The following is a 22,899-nucleotide window of genomic DNA, read 5'->3' on the forward strand; positions in this document are numbered from 1 at the left end:
TAAGCTTTAATAAGCAATGCTTTGTTAACAGCAAGAATAGTACATTACAATAAAGTGCAACCAAAAACATATTTTAAAAACTATAAATAAAACAAATCATAAAGTCTCCAAACTTGGTGGACTTGTTAAAATATTTGACCTCACCATTTGACTGAGTCATTGTTTTGCTGTACTGTTTGGTGGATTGATGAATGAGGTGATCTGAAGCTGAAAGGTAAAGCCATTAAACGAAGCATCTGTTCAGGTCATCAGTGCCACTGTTGTGAGCTCTGCTGGACTTTGGTATAGGTAAGGAGTTAGTAGCAATGATTGTTTGACAGAACAAGTACAACAATGACCGTGTGTATTTGTTTGTGATATTTATTTTCATCTACAGTTTTTAATTTGGAAGTGATGTGTGAGGGATTGTTTTTAAAGCAGCACTAGGCCTCTGCATTTTGCATTGCATCCCAAAATGAGATCTAAGCAGTCCTAATGGACAGCATGTTAAACGGTGTGTGACACGTCCTGCGTGACTTAGATAGTACTTTTCAGGCTGGAGATGTGAAGCGGAGATGAGCATGTTATTCAGACTTGCCTCGACATGCTAGAGCACTGACCCATCAGCCGCAGTTTTCAAAGGATGACCCAGACTGCACTCTTCATTCGGGATAGTCTATTCTTCACAAATCATCAGGGGTGAAGAAAAAGGGTGGAGCTTATCTGATGGACATCAAACGTAAGGCTCGAACTATACTTCCTCCTATTGGAAACTAATGGAAAATTAAGGAGGTACTCTAATATTGGAGCTCTTAACATCAGCATCAGAACATCAGATTATGATGAAAGTTTGTGAATCATCATGTTCATTTTGGAATGTCTACTGCTAATATATTCATATTCTGCTTTCTACCAATAGGTTGTTTTCAATGATGTGGTTCTGGTGACGTGCGAAATTCAGATGTAGGGCTGGAAGTAAAAGACTGAATGGGAGACATAGAGGAAAGTCAGTGTTTTTGCAATTTATGCCATATTTCAAAGGAGATATGAATAGAAAATAATCATATATGTTGGGCATGATCCTTATATCATGGAGAGGGCCGAGTTTTCTACTGAACTAAAATATATTTGCCTGTCATCGAGGCAGTAGATTATACCTGCCAACAATACCTGATCATTTCCCGGGAGTCTCCTGTATTTCAGACCCATCTCCCGTTTTGTAATTTCTCCTGGAAAACTCCCGGAATGTCACCCCCTTCCCCTGGTCCTCAGCTATTTGGTACAATCTTTAATGCCCCCCTGGATCGCCGACTATTCCGATGGCAGCAGCTGTCATCCAGTGGACAGATCAGGCACCCTTTCAGGTCGATTTTCAGAGACAAATGTTGGCAGGTATGGAGTAGATACTCTATAGGCCTTTTATGTTAAATGAAAAAATATGATAGTACATATTATAGTGTTTGGAAGCATAGATAGTTACTTCAATGAAAGTGTCGTAGTAATTATATTGTTGCTGTGGTACAACTGTAGTAATAAACAAATTATTCAGTTGGCTTCAGTTTTTTTGACGCTATAATTATACACCATCACAATACACCACAGTTTACACAAACATTATTTATTACAGTTTATCAGTTTACTATACTACAGTATTCTGTAGCATTCATTAACAAAGAGTTGTACACATTATACACTGTACTATGTGGTTCAAAAACAAGTTTATTATGATGTTCGTTTTTTCCCCATGCGGATATCTTCCAGACATCTCGAAATAACAAGCATACAAAAGAGCGGACGCATAGTCTACACTATTATTTATTTATTTTTGTAAGAGGGAACTTAATGAACTTATCATCAACAAACATTTACCACTGCTGCACATATCTGTTCATGTTATTCAATTCAGTTCATTTTTATTTGTATAGCGCTTTTACAATGTAGATTGTGTCAAAGCAGCTTCACATAAAAGGTCATAGTAAATTGGAACAGTGTAGTTCAGTTTTTAGTGTTTAAGTTCAGTTCAGTTTAGCTCAGTTCAGTGTGGTTTAATAATCACTACTGAGAGTCTAAACACTGAAGAGCAAATCCATCGATGTGCAGCTCTACAGATCCCGAACCATGCAAGCTAGTGGCGACAGCGGAGAGGGAAAAAAACATCACTAATTGGCGAAAGTGAAGAAAAAAAAAACCTTTAGAGAAACCAGACTCAGTTGGGCACGACCATTTTACAGTTGTTTATTCTGCCGAAACGCCAGTAAAGACATGGATCATTGCAAAACAAGACGGAGATTCCATTGCAGCGATTACATGGCAGGATGCATTATTTATATTCTCCTGGATTTTGTAGAAGTGTGGTGGTGTTTGTATCTGATTTTATATAACACATGAACATATTTCTACACATAGCTAGGCCTGCATATAATCTTTATTGGTGCTATCAGATACCACAAAAAAGTTTGTACACATGGATTTATTGAAAAAATGTTTATTACATGTCACCTTTTCTTCCGTTTTTCAGCCAGTTTCTTGAACTTTCTTCCTTTTATGAGCAAAAACTTTTGGAAGTCTAAAAAAAAGCTGCTTGGCATTTTTTATTTTGGCAGATTAAAACAATTATAAACAACATAAAACAAAAGCATTTTGATGTTCTGATAGCGATTCCTATGTAGAAGAATCACTTTCTGCCCTCCAGCGTGCATCATCAGTGACATCATGTGAAAACAACCTATTGTATAATCGTATGTAATTACTTTCACATGAAGTCCAGCAATCGATAAACAGTCAATAGTGAAATTAGTGCTAGTTTGTCGGAGTATAAATAAAAAACTTTAATTTTAAATGCGCAGCGCATTACAATATACAGCACGAAGAATACAGAGTCATTTTAATTCAATTATTCAGATACCACCAAAATTAATTTGTCAAACATTTATTTGATTAAATTTGAATAATTCTTTTGTTTGGTGTTCATAGGTGATCAATCAAATTTACCGGCTTTGTTAATTGCCCTTTAGACATTTTAATCTTTACATGTTTTTGTAACTAGATTTACATTCCTAATGACAAAGCATATGTTGTTAAAGACAGCATGCAATGGTTCCAAAAGGAATGTTTCTTGCCCACAACAAGGAGTTGTAAAAACGCATAGTGACTATGGGATTCAGGATAACACTCTTTTATTTAATACATTATGATTACATGTTGTGGGTTATTCAAATGTGTGGATGTGTGTGTTGGTTAGCATTCGGGCTGTGTGGTAATCTCTGGCATGCATTCACCATGGGAAAGACAGGGCTGGGCTTCCTGCTTCTACAGACATATCCGTTTTCCCAACTCAAAGAGCCGCCTCTCTCCATTGCCATTGAAACATCCTGCTAATATAATGTATTATTGGATGTAATAATCTGAAGCTAGTGGCAAACTGTGGTTTGAAAAAAGCCCTAGAGCAGTGGATTGGGAAATAAACTGCTGTTTTTTTAATCAAATGTTTAGCTACTTTTAACTGAAACTCAAGGTGTAAGAACAGAGAACAAAGATATTTGTGTAGTGCTTGTTCGCATTCGATAAGATGAAGGAATCACAATGGATTTGACAGAGTGGTTTTGTGTGAATGGCCTCTAAATGTGCAGGTATAATAATTTGGAATTTAATCATTTTAATCCACACAAACTGAAATTTTATGTGATGGCAATAGTTTAAGTTGATGACGCATTCGAAAAGATGACCAACAGAAAGCTTGTTTATTTAAAAGTGGCTTCCGTTTTAGCAGTGCATTGCAGTTCTTAATTTTTGATAATAGGAAATTCATTTTTTTTAACCACACAATTTAATTAACAAAGCCACTACAACCATTGCAGCTTATGCTGAGTTCAGACTACATGATTTTCAAAGTAGTTGTGTCACAGGTGTTTTCACACTGCGTGACAATCTGGGGTAGCATTTCGTCGCTGCTTTGTTTACACTGTAGGATGGGTCAGCGACAGGTGGTCTCATACTGCATGACTAAAATAGGAAGAATCGCTGGCAAATTTGTCTTGGTCTGAAAACTATGTCTCTAACAACCAAACACGCGCGAGAATTGACATGGAAACGATGCAAGGTCACGTAGTATATTTTTTGTTATTAACTACATAATGAGAAAGAAGTCTTTAGTGGGGTAGAAAATGTACTTATTTTGCTCACCTGGCCTTTGAAGGGAATTAGCAATTTCTCCTCAACCTTTTTCTTTTTCTACCTGGTTGTGATATTGCACAGATGACATGTCAAACTGACACAGGTGCTCCTGTCAAATTTACACTTGTTTTTCCTCCATTTCTTGGGTCCAAATATTTCTATTGATTTTTTTTTTCAACACTTTTTTAAAATCCAATAGTTATAACTCATTTCGATTAATTTTGTCTTTGCCATGATGACAGTACATAATTGTAATGTGAGGGACGCTGACAACAGAGTGGAGGATGCAAATGCAGGATTTATTATGAGAATGGTTATGCAGGCAATGGTAAACATGCTGACAAATCCAGAAGAGTGGTCAAAAAACAGGCGAATGGTCAGCACAGGCAGAAAGCAATGTATACAAACAGAGTAAAGCAAAGGCTAAACATGGCAAGGCAAAGGTTAAACAAGATTAAACAGCGCTGTATTAAACATCCATGTAATCTGTCCATAACGACTCTCCGGCTGTGTGTGCGTGTGTAATCAAAGGTAATCAGAAACTGGTGTGTACGAAGTGCATGATGGAATTTGTAGTCCATATAATCACAGATTTGTAGTTCTTTAGCAAACTGTGTGTTTACCAGCGATCTGCAAGGATTAGATCGCTGGTGATTGTGACAATAATATTTAACTGCTTATTTTGTAAGATGCATATGTTTGGCTTAAATTGCAATTAAAGGCTTAGCTAAGTTAATTAGGCAAAATAACGTTTGTTTTGTAGCCAATCAAAGAAAGGAAATTTTTAAGAGGGCTAATAATATTGCCCCTAAAATTTGTTTATATTCCAGCCAAAATAAAAATAAGACTTCAAAAAGAAATTGTCCAAATTGGCTTCTTTCTCAAGAAGAAATTCTGTGAAAATGTTCTTTCTTCATTAAACATTACTTTGTAAATATATAAAAAAGAAAAAAAATCACAAGAGGGCTAAAGATTTTGCCTTCAACTGTATATAATTCATGCTTTTAAGCATGGTTAAAAATGGTTCTCACAATTTCTAATTGAATCCCTCATAGTTTTGATTATGCATAAGACGCATTAAAACTGTATCTTGAATATTAAAAACCTTCTGTTAACAACACATAGTATGTACTGCATCATGTATTTGGCGCTGAAATCACTTAATAGATCTTGATACCAGCAGCCTGGATGACTGGAGGCAGATGTTATGTCTGTATATGTTTTGTAATGGTTGGAGATTGGGGGAAGTATATTTTCTGTATAAATGTGAAAGTGCTGCACTGGGACACTCTGTCCTATGACCTCCTGCCACGCTGAGCTATTAGCTTGCTTTCAGTCCAGCGAGGCCTGGCTATCCCAGTATGCTTCAGTGAATAAATCCTATTATACAGAGATTCTTAAGACACAGGGATTTATTCTCTTCTTCTTTCGCCATTATGTTCAGTCTCAAACCGAGCTAAAGTGAAAAGCCAAGACCACATCCAAGGTGTTAATCCTGGGTGATTTGTTGGGGCTTGATAGAGCAAGGGTGTCCATGTGCCTCACTGTCTCGCATACGCACACACACACACACTCGCATTCACTTACTCTCTTCATCTACACAGGATGTTGAATCAGTTGTGTTTGTTGTTGCTCTTGCAAGACTGGATGCATTAATAGGAAAGCAAAGCCATTGTCGAGTACTTATCCGTTTCTCTAAATGCCAATTCAAGTTTTATATTCATTGCTTTTCCCTTTCTTTCCTCTCTCCAGTGTCTCTGTGCTGATTTTTAACACCACCTCACACTGCTTCATCCTGGTCAAGCAGTTCCGCCCAGGTAATGCCCTATACAGTCCTTCTGAATGTCTTTTGTGTTGTTTTTACACTTTTTTTTTACACTTTTACACAAATACACAGATTTTAGCTGCGGTCATGTTTTCTTCACATAAATTTTGTGAATGCTTTATACAGCTGTTTTTGTTTCTTGCTTTTTTCATGAGACCTTCTAAAGTTCTTTTATTTGTTTTTATAAATCTAATTTCCTTAATTGGGAAATAATTATAATTGAGGAGTATTCCTTTAAAAGTATTTGAATTGTTCAATCACGAAACTCTACCTGGTTGAGGGAAAATCTAAATAGCAGTTAGTTTCAGGTTAAAATTCAATTTCGTTTATGTTTTGCTTCCTAAAATTGGTTGGGCTGACAACAGACTGGGACATTTGACCAATTACTGCAGTTGAGCGTCATGCAAAGGATGGGTTTGGAAAAATGAATCTTTAAACAAATAATATAAGACTCATTGGGGTAAAATAAATGCATATTTTAAGACAATGAATGTTTTTTTTTTTTACCCTAAATCAGCTTGTTGACGGGACTCTCAAAACCAAAATATGACCCTTTTAGAATCCATAATAGGGGCACTTTAACAAGTTGGCTGCTACTACAAATTATCCTGTACAATTAATTTCATGTGATGTCCAGCAATTGATAAATGGACAGTAGTGAAAGTTATGGGTATAAACCTACTCTGGTCTCACATTTCGTTTTGGTTACGATCAGAGTTGGGTGTAACGCGTTACACAGTAATGCTTTACGGTAATCTAATAACATTTTTGGGGAACGCAGTAATGTAACGAATTACATTTTACATTTGTGTAATTTGGTTACAGTCAGTAAAGTCAGTGTAATTGCGTTACTTACGTTACAAATATAATATTTAGATTTAAAAAAATAATGCTTCTTAAATCACATTTTCTGCTGCAATGTCAGTTAATAAGCATGCGCTTTTAAATTGCTGGAGAACATAAGCTGAAATAGCTGCTGTCGAGAACGGCTGCTTCAAGTAGAAATACAGACATTACTGTGATTACATTGAGCGTTAAAACAAAAATATTAATGTGAAATTCAGTCTATGTCCAGTCTCTAAAGAACTTTCGACTGCTTTTAACTCAACCAGCAACTTCTTTAAGCATTTGAATAGAAAGTATTCTAAGACTACTCGTCACCAAGGCAGACACCGGCGCCCAAAAACACGGCGGTCCAACTCAGCCTAAACAGGCTAAATTGGATTGTTGTGCAGGATCGGGAGTGAAGGTATCTTCTGAATTTGAAGAGACACCCAGTCAAGTTGCTGTGATCAACCCATTGTAATGTTTTTCATTGAATATTAAATTACCAAAAGTGCTGCAGTATATTTTGTGTTTTTATAGCTATATTTTATAAGTTTTAAAAGTAACTTCAAAGTAAAGTAATTAGTAATCTGATTACTTTTTACATTATGTAATTAGTAATATAATCAGATAACAATTTACGAGTAGTAATCAGTAATTTGTAGTCGACTACTTTTTAAAAGTAACTTACCCAACACTGGTTACGATTATCATGTCATCATTTCATTTCAATATGCTATGGATGCTTTCCATCCACATTTTTAATTTTACTTCACAAGAATAAAATTTCGTCTTTTAATATAAACAGTCAGATCTATTACAGTAGGTGAGAGTTCAAAGTGGCTATTACCGCCGTGGCTTATACCGCCGCCGTTTGAAATAAATGCTGCTCTGTTTTTAGTGTAAGACCGCAGTTTGTGAAAAAGCCGCCAGGGGGCGCAAAGGGACGGGATGCGAACGGAAAGAAATAGCCTTTACAGCAGCTCTCTCTCTCTCTCTCTCTCTCTCTCTATATATATATATATATATATATATATATATAATTATGTATTTATTTAATTATATATAATTATAAATATATTCTTAATAAACTTCCCAGCCACAAATATTAAAAAAACACAACTTGTATTAAAACTGGGCGAGGATTAGAAAGAATACGATGATTGTTATATAATTTAAAATGTTATTCCTCTTGTCCAATTTCTTTATGCACATTTTTTCACTCGCTACTCTGCCAGGAACTTCGCCGCTAGAGAGCACCTTCAAAAATCTCAATCTCATGGCTCATTCTTCACGAATATAGAATTAAAATAATGCCGCGTTTGGTTCATTGTGCATCCCGCGGGTGCAACCAACAAGAATTGTGCATTTTAGTTTAACTTTTTGAGCGTTAAAAGCAGTTCGGTGTTAGTTTTTATTTAAATATATCAAGCCGAAACTAAACAGCGCATTCTCTCCGCCTCCTCGTTCATAACCAGCGGGACCGGGACAACTGCTGAAGCAGGCAATAGAGATACTCCGTCATTCATCATAATCTTTCTTAGCTGATGTTTCGGAGTCGAAAGAATATATTAAAGAAAAATGTTCTTTTAACAGTCCCTATATATTTTATCTTTTTCTTTCTTTTTTTCCTGTCATTTCTCTTCAGCAAATTATATTTTTTAAAGCTGCTTGATTCTTTTAAAACCGAAAGCAGAGCCCGTCAATTGGTGTTTTTCCATAAGATACGTTTATCCTACGATAATTTATCCTCTGATCCTTTTGCATAAAGGTTTTAATAAAAAAAAAACAGGTCACTTAATTACTTTCGATGTGCTAAAATATTTGTTAAACGAATGTTATTTTAAAAAAAAGCATATGCACATATTACAATTGTAAAATAGTCTAAAATGCATGGTCTAATCAGAAATAAAGGAAATTAGTTATATTTAATGCATAAAATAGGCTAGCCTTTTTATAAATTGAGTTTAATTGATTTGAAACTTTTAATTGCATTTTAACGTCCTGTATAAATAATAAAAATTGCATCAGATTGACGAAAAAACGAATATTAATACCTGCAAACAGGGCCACGGTTACTTTTTTTTCACTGACTGGCATGACTGGCAAACGCGTCAGAAAAAAAACTGCTGAATCTCTGCGAATATTTGGTTAACTTATAAAACAAATGTCTGGTTTAGTGATGTTAGTAATGCATAGAAAAATGCAAAGCAGAATTCTCCTGAGCTCATTAAACCACTGATGACAGCGACGGAATCACTGGCCCACCACGTTCTTACGAACATATTTTATTTATTAAAGGTATTATTTCATTGACCTGAACATAACCAGTTATAATATAATTACTAACCCATCCTCTAAAGCAGGCAACACTCTATTCAGCTATGTTTTGTGTTTTTACTTAGAAATATTTTCTTTTTGGCGAATGCTTGGAGCGTAATATAGATATTTTAAATAACAGGTAGTAGGGGTGGGCGGTACACCGGTGTCATAGTCATCACCGGTGTGACATTGCGCCACGACATGGATTTTCTAATACTGTCAGTACCGTAATAAATCAATTATGCACCTTGAACGGCTGCATTTACATCAATAATAGCTAATTCTAAATAATAAGGCATTCAATTTTCTTCAAACGTTCAGTTGTGGTCTGAATACATGTCCTTATACTACAGGGCTCGAAATTGCAACCATTTTGGTCGCATGAGCGCCCGAAATTTAATCTATGCCCCCTTATAATATATTTGGGAGCATTTGTGTGTCTGAATATAATGAACAGGGAGCTTTTGTTACTGCAGGAAATACAAACGACTGAAGAGTGAAAAGTGCACAGGTTTGCAAACCTCCCCTAAAGTTATAATAATAATAATGGCGCAGATGACAGCGATCATAACATGAGGTAAATGTTGATCCGCCAGCTGAGATCAATCGAGTGTTTTCGGAGAAGGTGCCCGAATCTTGATGCGTTGCATTCACCGCGTGTTCAGCGCAAATGTCCGCTAAATATAAAATCTAACACTGTACACATCATTGCCAAAGAAACTCACCTTTACTAAGTTTACACTGAAACTACAGCTCATAACAAAGAGCAGTATTGCGCCGGTGGTCATCATGAGAATCCTGCTCTGTCTGCTCATAAATTGGTGCGGCTGACTCGCCTGCTTTATTCCACCAACACAGAGAAATGAAGATCAGCTCATAACGAGACTGAGCATTTACAATGACCCAAACTAAAACTTTTAAAGAGTGATAGAAGTGAAACTTTCCTTTGTCCGTTCTTCCTTGAGATGTTTTTTATTTTGCTATTGAAAGTAATTCCATGATATTATGCCGTCACCGTTCAAAAGATAGAAACATTCATTTTCATAAGGCCCCATATTTAATGCGGTTTCGTTTTTAAACGCATAGGTTTTGTTACGCCATCCGTCCTATAGGAGTTTTGGATTTTGTGTATTCATGTTTGTGAAAAACACTTAATAGTGGAGACCCCTTCCCCCTTCTCATAACCAAAAGCTTGTCTGTCAGGAGTTAATGGGCATCAGTGAGGCCGAAATCATGTCTATTTAAGTGTCTTTAATTTGGTGTATAGATTATTATGCGTTATTGAAACATCAAGGGGGACGCAGCAAAGTCACTTATAAATTAAAATTGTATTATTTTAAGCAATTTTATTATTTTTTGCAACAGCCTTACATTTAAAACAGAAACTTAACGGCGATTATAATCAAAAAGAACTCAGCCTATAAGGCTAGATGTTTTCTTTCCCTTATTTATTAATTTATTTGTTCATGTGTTTGGCGCATGTAACTCGTGTGCCATCGTGTGCCATCGGAAAACTAGTGTAATGACGGCAAGCCATCTTTCCCAGACTCGGGGCAAAGTCCTGCCTCTCCTTTCACTCCGTCCCGAAGCCCCAGCTGGCCCTCCTGGCATCCTCTGCGTAAAACATATGCTGCGTAAAACAAATTTAACATTTAAATATAATTTAATTTAAAACATTTATTTTTTCCTCGCTGATTTTGGTTGGGTAATAAAGCATGATGACTCAGATATGATCTAGTTTAGCTTGCATGTGTGGGCATATTTTGACGTCTTTACCTAAAACTTTAAACATTTATAATATTTAAAATAAAACGGAAAGAAATAAGGAGACTAACATAATTTAAAACACTTATTTGGTGCTTAAACCACCTTCAGAAAGTTTTGCCAGCTGTGGTAGAGCGCAACGGAGGCTCCACTGGAATGTAGCAGATGTGTTAAAACTTGGTATTATTTATTAATATGTTATTAATGTGTTTTTGTGTTCCTCGTCTTGTACGTCGCCGTGTTATTGTGCGTCAACGTCACGTTTATCTGTCCTTAAGCGCGCATATAGTCGAACATTTCTGCTCGACATCGGTAGAAACAAACTTCACAAGTTAAACTCCGCGGACACTGATGAGCTGCAAGATTTCGGCTTGCTCCGGATGCGTACCCATCCTCCGACCCCCACCTCACCACCTCGCCCACAATGGAGGCGCTTCAAGCGGCGCGAGAGGAAGCAGAAGAGGGGTAAGCGCGGGGGTATCCGAACAAGGCTAGCGGCTAACCCCCACAAACCCGCAATCCCCTCCATCATTCTAGCGAACGTACGCTCGCTAGACAACAAACTGGACTACATCCGTCTACTTCGTTCATCACATAGGACTGTAAAGGACTGTTGCGCTTTTGTGTTTACACCACACAGAGAGGAGCTTACAAAGCCTTCCTCCTCCCCCACCTTGGTGGACCACTTAACTGTCATGCTAATGCCTGCTTACAGACCGATAGTTAAAGTCACCAAAACGGTTTGCAAGGAGATACAAGTGTGGCCAGAAGGTTCTTCAGAGGCTTTACAAGACTGCTTCAATACCACAGACTGGGATATGTTCAAACAGGCTGCCACTCAAAAGAGCAAGAGCACCAGCCCCAATCATGTACACCTTCTACAGAGGCACTATTGAGAGCATCCTGACCAGCTGCATCACTGTGTGGTATGGAACCTTGGATTTTCTGCAGGAAAACACTTCAGTGCATAGTGAGAACAGCTGAGAAGATCGTTGGTGTCTCTCTCCCCTCCCTTCAGGACATTTACAGCACACGTCTTACCCGTAGAGCCCTCTGCATAACTGCAGATGCCACCCACCCAATGCACAACTTCTTCAGTCTGCTGCAATCACACACACACACACACACACACACACACACACACACACACACGCACACGCACACGCACACACACACACACACACACACACACACACACACACACACACACACACACACACATATTAATTTATATATATATTTGGTTGACAATAAATAAATAAAAGAAAGAATTAATGAATGAATTCTACAGTCTGCTTGTGCCTCTATGTTTATAGAGTTACTGGAGACATCCAGTAAGACACAGTCAAATATTCAGTCCAAATGCACTGGAGAGACCTGAAACATGTTAATTTTTCCTTATTGGCTATATGACATTTAGATGTTGCATATTATTCTGTGGTCTTAAGAAAAGTGTTAAGTATTTCAGCACATAAGAGCAAATATAGCTTATAGCCCATTTCGTTGCGCTCGGCAGCTTTTCACTAATAAAGCTCTTAATGTAAATTTCATTTTTCAATTTTAGCACGTCATATAAAAATATCGCCCTTGCGCCCTCATTTATGATATCCTGCCGCCGGGCCTGCTATAGCGAAACTTTATTGTTTGAGAAGAAACAAAAACGGAAACTGTGCATGAAAACCTGGCTGGGAAGACGGCGATAACATGAATTTTCTGTTCTTCAACGAGAAAAAAAAATCGCAGACACGACACAATGACGGCGTTAATTATACAACGCAGTGTTTACGATCATATTAACAACTAACATTAATATCAATAACTCCTCTGGCTTTAGACTTTACCTTTTAGAGCTTGTTCTTGTCGGCGCAATATAAGTTTATTGCATGTATAGCTACGAATCAGATTATGAAGAATGATTAAGAGCATGCTTATCCTTTATTTCATCCTTTCCGTAAGGTGTTTTATTTATTTATTTATTTATTTATAATTTTTTTAAATAATGATGACAATATTCACTGTCTAAGCATTCCTCGGTATACTACCAACAAATTGCCCCTGTACCCAAGTAGCCTACCTAAGTTAATTTACATTTCATGTAAAAAATAAGAAATCAAAAAAGACCAAAGTGTTCTGCTAAATATCCGTACAAACGAACATGTTTGTTGTTTAACTTTCGCTGATAAAACAACACAATACAGCCTATAATAATGTAGGCTAGTTAAATAGAAATAACTTTAACTGCTTGAAACAGTAAACGTTACATTTTAGAAACTTCACAAATACTAATCAATAATAATATAAATAGTAACGTAGAACAAAAATATTAGCCTAGGCTTGTAACAACATAAGTCAGATGTTGAAAAACCTGGCTGGGAAGACGGCGATAACATGAATTTTCTGTTCTTCAACGAGAAAATAAAATCGCAGACACGACACAATGACGGCGTTAATTATACAACGCAGTGTTTACGATCATATTAACAACTAACATTAATATCAATAACTCCTCTGGCTTTAGACTTTACCTTTTAGAGCTTGTTCTTGTCGGCGCAATATAAGTTTATTGCATGTATAGCTACGAATCAGATTATGAAGAATGATTAACAGCATGCTTTTCCTTTATTTCATCCTTTCCGTAAGGTTTATTTATTTATTTATTTATTTATTTATTTATAATTTTTTAAATAATGATGACAATATTCACTGTCTAAGCATTCCTCGGTATATACCAACAAATTACGCCCCTGTACCCAAGTAGCCTACCTAAGTTAATTTACATTTCATGTAAAAAATAAGAAATAAAAAAAGACCAAAGTATTATGCTAAATATCCGTACAAACGAACATGTTTGTTGTTTAACTTTCGTTGATAAAACAACACAATACAGCCTATAATAATGAAGGCTAGTTAAATAGAAATAACTAACTGTTTGAAACAGTAAACGTTACATTTTAGAAACTTCACAAATACTAATCAATAATAATATAAATAGTAACGAAGAACAAAAATATTAGCCTAGGCTTGTAACAACATAAGTCAGATGTTGAAAAAAAAAACTGCGTCTCTCCGCCTTTTGTTTTCTATTCATATTTTAAATTCTTTGCCAGAAAAACTAACATGTTGACTTTGTTCGGTTTAAGCGGAGACTTATTTGAGATTACAATGTTTCCAGCAGCACTGAGACGTGTGCCTGTAAGCGCATGCAGATACTTTTTCGCAACCGTGGCAAAGAGGGTATCTTGCTCCGCCGCCTGCATTTCTCGGAAACCAGCTCTACATCGCGGAGCGGCGCGTTCTCAACTACCAAATATGCTGCTCCATTTCTCATCAACGTCTACTATTTATCAGTTTCTCTTTTGTATTTGGCCATTTTTGAAAAGGCCTCTCTGCCATACCTGGCTGGACTAGCTGGGCATTTGCGTTCAGTAGATGACACCGGAGCTGGCTCCGCATTCCATGGGCTGGGTGACATGACCGCAGCTCTGGAGGTTCGACGTGTTTGTCCATTTAACACTTATTTTTCTAAGCAAGCCCAACAAATAGCTTCATCCTAATTATTGATTCGCCTTTCTCGTTCGCCACGAATCCAAAATGTTTCCAGATTGGCGCTGAGCGAGCATAAGCAGAGCGTAAAACACTGGCTGCAGTCAGTAAACAATTTAACAGATGCCCCGTCTGCAGCCAAACTTTAAAAATGTATAAAGCATATATTAATCGTTTAACTGATACCATTCATCGGTTACAAACGTGCCCTTTCGGTTATTGCTTAATCGGTTATTTTGAGCATCCCCAACTAAACCGCATGTGCAAGCTCTATTTTTTTTTCTCTCACGGCCGCACGCCGGAGATCCGGCATGGTGCCGGAATACTTTAAGCCCTGGTAAGATCATGTTTATTACTAAGAAAACTAAATCAAAATTATACTTTAATTGAACACATCTGATCACATAAGGTACGCACAGAAAAGTCTGTTTAGTGTTGTGGAAAGGCAAAGCTGAATATCTGTGGTTAAACTGCCACCCAGCGGTCAAAAGCTGCTGGCGCACCAAGTACCGCTGTCGCCGCGGTATGAATGGCGCCATAAGGAACACATTGAAGTAGTAACATCTGTAAGTGAACATTTAATTTTCCCTGCTCAAAGTATACACACCTCTTTAATGTATCAAACAAAATACAAGTACAGGCACAACAAATACACAAAAGTAAATAATAATCTTTTTAACACTAAAGAGGGAGTTCTTAAACACCTATGATTGACGATTTTTTTCACATGCACACGCTCAACAGAAATGGCTGTGAATGGCTCTAATGATCAGCGCTGTTCAAAGAGAAGTGACACAGACCACATCTATCAGCTGATTCAACAGTGGCTAAAGCGAGCATTATAATATACAGCATGAATTACTTAAAAAATTATTTAGTGAACCACCAAAAGGAATTATTCTAACCACCAAAATAAAATTATATCTGGTTATTAGGTAATTATACTTTCATAAATATGATTATTTCATATTTCATATGCCTTGTTTCATGACCACAGGTGATTGTTAATCACGAATCTCTTCAATGTATAAATAGGAAAATTAAAATAGCAGTTAATCTTTAAATTTCAATCCATTTAACTTATTTTGCTTCCTAAAATTAGAATTGCAATAATGCATCCCGTTTCAAATGAATTTCAGTGTAAATAAAGCTTCTTTGTAAAGTTTGTCCCTAAATGTATTGTTTTTTTTGTTGGTGTCTCCTTTATATAAGATGTTCCTTGTAACATAAGCTGTCCACCATCCTGGTGCCTCTGTGGACTAGATTCATGCTAAACTTCCCTAAAGCACCCTTGTAATATTTGACTGTCTTTGATTTCGTTGCATCATTTGACAACTGAACAACATCTTGACACATAGTATGTTTTACAAAGATACGCGCAAAACTCTCACACATTCTTCTTCGATTGAACTGTATATTGTTACAAAGTGTTATATAACACCCAGATCCCTCCGTTATCTCTGTTTGAAAGAGATGAAGAAATATCTTTTGTTCTGCTGCAGATTTTTACAGTGAACCTTTTAAAAACATCTGATACACAACAGATATCAGATAACATTTCATAACTGCTGTCCATGTTTAGAAAGATGATGGATTAGAACAAACAAAAAGTTATTTTTGGTAGTTTTTTTTCTCACAAATGTGTTGCATTTTCTCCTAACTTTTTTTGAGAGATAATCTAGTGGCCTTCTAAATAGAAACGTCATGTTTTTAGATTACACGTTGAAAGACAAAAGAATAAGCTATGTATTGACCTATTACTCTGCAGAAAGACTTAAAAAGACTTTCCACAGCTTCTAAAACAATAATGTTTTCATAATGGAACATTTTTCATGCCGATGGTCGTCGTGCAAACAGAGCATTTTTCAGCGCTCTCTGTAAAGCTTTGGCCCCGCGCTGCACTGTTACACTATTGTTCTATACATGCTCGCCAGGGACGGCGCCTTGCCTCTCAGAATGGAAGGAAAGCCTTGCATTGAAAGAGAGACGTCTTTCTACAGTTTTTTTCCTTTTCTGTAGTCTTCAAACAATGCTTCAAATGAAAAGGCAGGCCTTGTGCAGGGAAACATAAGAACAAGTCTTCTCAAGGATGGCCGTTCTTGAATTGAGCTCTTAGTCAGTCCCACATGTACAGTACATTCATCTGAAGGGCGTAGTAGTTCAAGATCTGGGGATTGATATCTGTAAGGTTGTGGGTTCAGATCCATGTGTGGTGAAAAGGGAGTTGGCCGCTGGGTTATTATCATTAGCTAAATCTAAAACCATAAAAAAAAATTCAGAAAAATAAAAGGAAATGTTGATGTTTTATTTCAGGTTGTTGCTAAGGCATCTCGTTTGTGTGATTTTGTTTGCGATACCTGTCCATAAAAAGTTTTAGATTTTATCCTGTGAACTACTGCCCAGCAAGCATTTTATGTTTTTAAAGGATGTCTAATAGACGTCTAAACATAGTCGTCTCGGCTTGGTTAGTGAAACTATATTAGACGTCTAAGAATAGGCCAAAACTAGACTAGTCATCAAATAAACAGAAATGAATGACTACACATATAAAATCTGTCTATTTGACGACTAGTCTAGTTTTGGGCTATTTTTTAGATGTCTATTAGATTTTCATTGGCAGCCCAAGTTTAGCCATGTTTTAGCCAAGCTGTCTAAGTTTAGATGACTATTAGACGTCTCTTAAACACAAAACTGTTTGCTGGGTGATGACTTTTCTTCCTAATGTACAATAAAATTGTAATTTAGAGTTTGTTTTATTTTTATTCATTTTAAATACAGCAATAAGTGCCATGCTTTCAGACATGTTCATATTAATTTTGAGAAGAGTTTATTCTTTTATTCAGAATAGAATTTTCATATAAAATTCAATATAAAAATGTGTTATTTTGATGGATTTTAATTTTGGGGTTGAAAAAGTTGCAGTTATAAATGATAATGGGGTCTATTTTAACGATCTAGGCGCAAAGTCTAAAGCGCATGGCACAAAAGCCATAAGGGTGTGTGCGAATCCACGAAAATACTATTTGCGCCCTGGCGCATGGTCTAACAGGCTTTTGCTTATTCTCTTAATGAGTTATGGGTGTGTTTTCAACATAATGTGCATTAAACCAATCAGTCTCATCTCCCATTACCTTAAAGAGTCAGTTGCATCGCGCCGTGGCGCATTTGCTATTTACATGGTGGACTTTGTTAGAGGAAAAACTAAATGCTTCATAGCGAGAAAACAGTTAAACAGACCATCTGCATCGCGAGGATAAAGAACGAGCCCCCTCTTTTCTGCCTCTTTACTTTCTCTTTACTTTTATTCTTTACTTTATTCCTTTACTTTCTTGGATAAGGAAACAGTGTTGTAGGCACTCCACTGAAGACATCTATTAGCCTATATATTTAATTTAGTTTGTTAAGCACAACGATTTGTTTCAAAACTATTTCTAAATTCAGTTATATCAGTTATATTCAAACACACATCCTATTTTTATGCCCCATATGGTGGTGCCTATGTCTGCAAAACCTGACAGGTGGACAGAACTAAACTTGTTTTTATTAAAATAAATATAAATTTGCATATAAAAAAATACTACTACTACTAATAATAAAATTATACAATTGCAAATTGTCATGAATAAACTGAAAAAAGACCCCCCCACTGAGATTAAGGCATGGAGGCATTGGTTTTTAAATTTATATAGAAAATTATAATTTTTGTAACATTTTAATCCTTTATTTTTTTGATTTGTAAAGATATTTATGTATTGCTGTACATCCTGTGTGTATTAAGCAATGTGTATGTGTTTTGGACCCACATAGGCACATAACTAACATGCTCTGCGCAGGACTTTAGACCAGGTTTTATTTGGTCAATGGCGCAGTCTATTTCAGTTTTTCAATATAGCAAGGTGCCAACAATGCGCCTTACCACACCTCCTTTTTAGACCGGAACAGCCATGAGTTCACAAAATGGCGCAAATGGATTTGCTATTTGAACAACGTGGTGCAAAACGTGAAAATTAGGGTTGTGCTGGTCTGAAAATAGCAACTAATCATGCCAAACACATCTTGTGCCTTATTGCGCTGGGTCTATGATAGGGCCCAATATTTTTATAGAATAGAACAAAGTTTAACATCTGATTATAAAATATAAAAAGATTACATATAAAAATAGATATATGAAAGATTTAGAAAAATAATGATTCAAAATATTATTTCTAGGTAATGTTTAAAGCACGATTTAATACATTTATTTTCAAGCTGTTCAAAAACATTACTAAAATAAATGCAAAAGGCAAAAAGTATTTAATCTTGGTCACCCTTACTGACCTCACTTCAGCTTGTTCTCAAACACATGCTTGTGCCTACATGATCTAAAAGTGTATGTTTAAGAGCTCATTAATCACAGAGTTTGTGTACTCAGATGTTTTTCCTCACCTATCCTTGTGTCCTCTTGAAAGCTCTCTTACACGATGAGTGACACGTCTTTATATCTCCACAGCTGTATACATGAGCGAATGGGAGCGAAGCAAACCCAAGCCCCTGCAGCCTGAGGAGGAAGAGTCAGAATCAACAGAACCCAAAGTCCCGGAAGAGGACAAAGCAGGGGAGACGAGCGAAGAGACGTCCAGCCACCAACCCCCAGCTTCGGCAGGTGTGACCTATGAGCTGTGCGCAGGCCTAGTGGACAAACCCAACCTCTCTCTGGAGGAGATCGCCAGGCAGGAGGTGCTGGAGGAGTGCGGCTATGATGTACCAGTTACCAAACTGAGAAAGATCACATCATACAGGTGAGAACAGATCCATTTCATCTCAGTTTATAGGAACAATTCAAATCACGTTACTTGACAAACACTTTGGGATACTGTGAGTACTTTATGGGCGATTCTGATTTTCAGTTTTTACTGAATCTGTTTTTTTATTACAATTTAGATTGTATAACTTCTAAATAAAAATAAATTTGAAAATAGATTTGAAATTGTTCTACATAAAACATACCAGTGCAAAACAGAAACAGTATATTGTATGACTGGGCGATATGGCAAAAATGCAATCTTGATAATTATTTTCCATAGTGAACGATAATGATATATATTTCAATATAAGTTGTTAATGCTTCCAGATTAAAAAGAGTACCCCAACAATGACTGAAGCCACAAAAATTAGAGCGTCCATTAAATGGTATAACATTTTCGGCCGAAAAGTTTCATTGGCCGAAAAATTCGGTGCATCTTTAATATCAACACAGTTTTACATTCCCATTTTCGCATATTTCTGCTGTGTGATTGGCTCTTAGATCAGTATGGAGTCCAGAGGTTATCATTGTTATTGACACATAAATTTTATCGCGATTTGATATTATATAATTTACTGTATCAGCCCAGCCCTTGTATATAGGCTGAATAAAACTTTGTATTCACTTTCTACTGGTATGATGCGTTTTAACGTGCAATATACTGTATGAAAATCATCTAAAAGAAAACAACTGTTCTGAATGTAGTGGGTTCCCCTTATAGATACTTTATTAAAACCTCTAATGCACCATTTATTATTTAGGATTACCTTCTAGTATGGAAGATCTGTCAATGTGGTTAAAAGCTAAATTCAATAGTTTTTTTCTTAAATATAAGCTAATTAATGTAATTATATTTTAATTCTAAAGCAAATACTTAATGTTATAGGAAAAAGTACTGTATTGCCCGCTATACCCAAGAGAGCACAATATGCCAATAAAAACCAGATCAAGGGGAGCATGTTGGATTGAAATGAAACGGCGAGTGCAAAGTGGCCAGGTATTGTGACCCATGCTCAGAATTTGTGCTCTGCATTTAACACATCCAAGTACACACAAACACACACACAGCAGTGAGCACACACCCGGAGCAGTGGGCAGCCATTGTTGCGGCATTTGGTGAGCAGTTCGATGCTTTTCAGAAGGGAATCACCAGTGTCGTAGTATTGAGGATGGTAAGAGTGTTGGTTATTCACTCCCAACACCTATATTCCCTCCCAGTGCTGAAACGTGGACCTGCAACCTTTGGATTACAGGTCTAACAGTTTAACCGTTGGGCCACAGCTGAAAGTAAGGTAAAAGTGATGTCAAATGAGGCATCTCACTGAGGTCAAGTCTCAAGTTCACGAGTCAAATATCCGACGCCTAGCGATGTTCTAGATGTTGTTTCCAAATAGGAAGTAGGAATTCTAAATTATCTAGAACGCAGCATCGGTTAACAATAACAAACCCTCTCAGTTACGTCTTCATGTCTCAGGTGCCTCTTGACAACAAAAAAATGGTTTTTGCATTCAAATGTGTATTTCTTTTTTTTTTTTTTTTTAATTAGACCAATATTATAAATAATTATTTTTTTTTGACAGTCCTCTTCCTCGCCTCCTTTATAAACTGCCACCTTATCGTGGTGGAAGGGTTTGAGTTCTTGAGTGATTCTAAGAGCTATGTTGTCGAGGGGTTATGCAAAATGGTCTTAGGTGACAGGTCAGACTAAGTGCGGTTCAAAAACCCCTTATGAATATAACAACAGCAAGGACCGTGACGTCGCCTGCTATGGCGCAGCCGGGGCCCCACCCTGGAGCCAGGCCTGGGGTTGGGGCTTGAATGCGAGCACATGGTGGCCGGGTTTTATTCCACGGTACCCGGGCGCGCTCAGCCCAAACGAGCGACATGGGACCATCCTCCTGCAGGCCCACCACTTGCAGGGGGAGACGTATGGGGCTGGTGCGTTGTGGAACGGGTGGTGATCGAAGGTTAGGACCACGACAACCCAATCATCTGGCACAGAAACTAGTCCTCTTCCTCGCATAAGAAACTGTGAGCTGCTCTGTCTGTCACAGGCACCAATTTAATATGATCAAATACAACCAAATAATTCATACACTTCTGCGTGTGACAGAGCTGAGTGATTTTTTTTTTAAAGATCTACACTATAACTCCCAGTAATTTCCTATGATGAAATTATGATGAAAACTGCTCAAATAATAAAAACATTTTCTGTACATTATTTTTATTTCATGATGAAAACATTAGCAAATCAATGAAGTACTGTATTAATGAGCAAAAGTCATTTCAAGGTCAAAATGAATGCTAAATATCTCGTTTATTTTGGATTCAAACCAAAAACTTCTAAACAGGTGTTTGTTAGATTTATGGTAGAAGGTTATTTCTTGCAAACAGTGTTAGATGCAATGTATATTGCTGATGCCAATGACTGAAATACTGAAAGCTGCTGTGTGTACTAATAGTGGATGTGGGAAAAGTAATCTGGAAATTTAGCAGCTTTCGAGTGTGAAAGTGGCTAATAATACCACAAGAAGTCTCAACTGTGATGCACCGATAATGAAACAGGTCCTGAGGTTTATATAGGCTTAATCATTTTATTTGTTAGAAATCTTTAAATGCTTGAATCTGATTGGTCAGATTATCACTATTATAGCACATGTTACCACTAATATAGAATTAGAATATAATGAAATTAAACAGCACAGCTTTGATTTTTTTTTATTTTTTTTTTACTTTGACAATTTTAAGAAAATGCTATCAGCATATTGGAAAAAGTTCAGTTTGCATGCACATCAATACACTGATAACTCACAAAAATTACCTTATTGAAATGATCTGCTGTCCTGGTTTACATTAAAAAACCAGCAACCTGGCAATACAAGTAGACCACATCTACAAGAGTTAATTAATACATCCGATAACATCCGATTAGCATAGTTATGTCAAAATGTAATAATTAGCATATTAATCTTGCTCCCTCTGTTAAGTAAATCATCAAAAACTAAATAAGATTATTACAGAATGTCAGCTGGAAACTTAAAGGCCATTTTGGTTAGGGCACTTTTCCACAGAAGCATTTAGAGCAATTCAATTTTAATTTTTTGTCAATGGAAGTGCCTTGTTTTTTTTTAAATACCAGAAGCATATTGAGGCACTGGGCATGCATTTAACTCAAAGTGCTAAGCGCTCAGTGTTTTTTAAAGGCTGCAACTGTTTGATAAGCACTCACAGCTGAGCAATTTAGAAGAGAGCTTGCTGCAGCCATGCTACAGTAGTAAAGTTACACCAGAAGTTCCATTATTACACAAGAATGAGAGTATAGTCCCTAGCCATATCGGCCTAGAAAATATCGTTTTCATTTCTATTGGTATTGGCAGCTAAATGTGTTTGGAAAAATAGTCAAATGCTTTTATTTTTCATAAACGTCTCACGTCTCTTTCCGGCAATTTTTCCTTCTGCATTCACACAGAGCAGCATTCCAGCAAATTACCGGTAATAATACAACTTCTCTTTCTGGAAAATTGGCATAACTAATTTACTGGTATTTTCAAAAAGAGCCTGTTCACACATGATCCCTTTCCGGAAAATTGCCGGTAATTTTTCGGAAAGGTCTGTATGTGTGAAAAAGGCTTAAGAGTAAAGCTATAAATATAAAAATTATCGAAAATATTTTTTAGAAATGTTT

The 22,899-nt window shown here is 36.6% G+C and overlaps 1 protein-coding gene across 1 annotated transcript in view; it reads left to right on the forward strand.

The window, feature by feature from the left end:
• Positions 1-22,899, forward strand: part of nudt14 (nudix (nucleoside diphosphate linked moiety X)-type motif 14) — a 78,671-nt gene that overhangs the window by 42,175 nt on the left and 13,597 nt on the right. Inside the window, exons 3-4 of the mRNA XM_056481175.1 lie at positions 5,905-5,969; positions 18,921-19,209. Coding sequence (XP_056337150.1) covers positions 5,905-5,969; positions 18,921-19,209 — 354 coding nt within the window. The remainder of the gene's footprint in view (positions 1-5,904; positions 5,970-18,920; positions 19,210-22,899) is intronic.

This window comes from Danio aesculapii, chromosome 20 (genome assembly GCF_903798145.1).
Source record: "Danio aesculapii chromosome 20, fDanAes4.1, whole genome shotgun sequence".
Taxonomy (NCBI): Eukaryota; Metazoa; Chordata; class Actinopteri; order Cypriniformes; family Danionidae; genus Danio; species Danio aesculapii.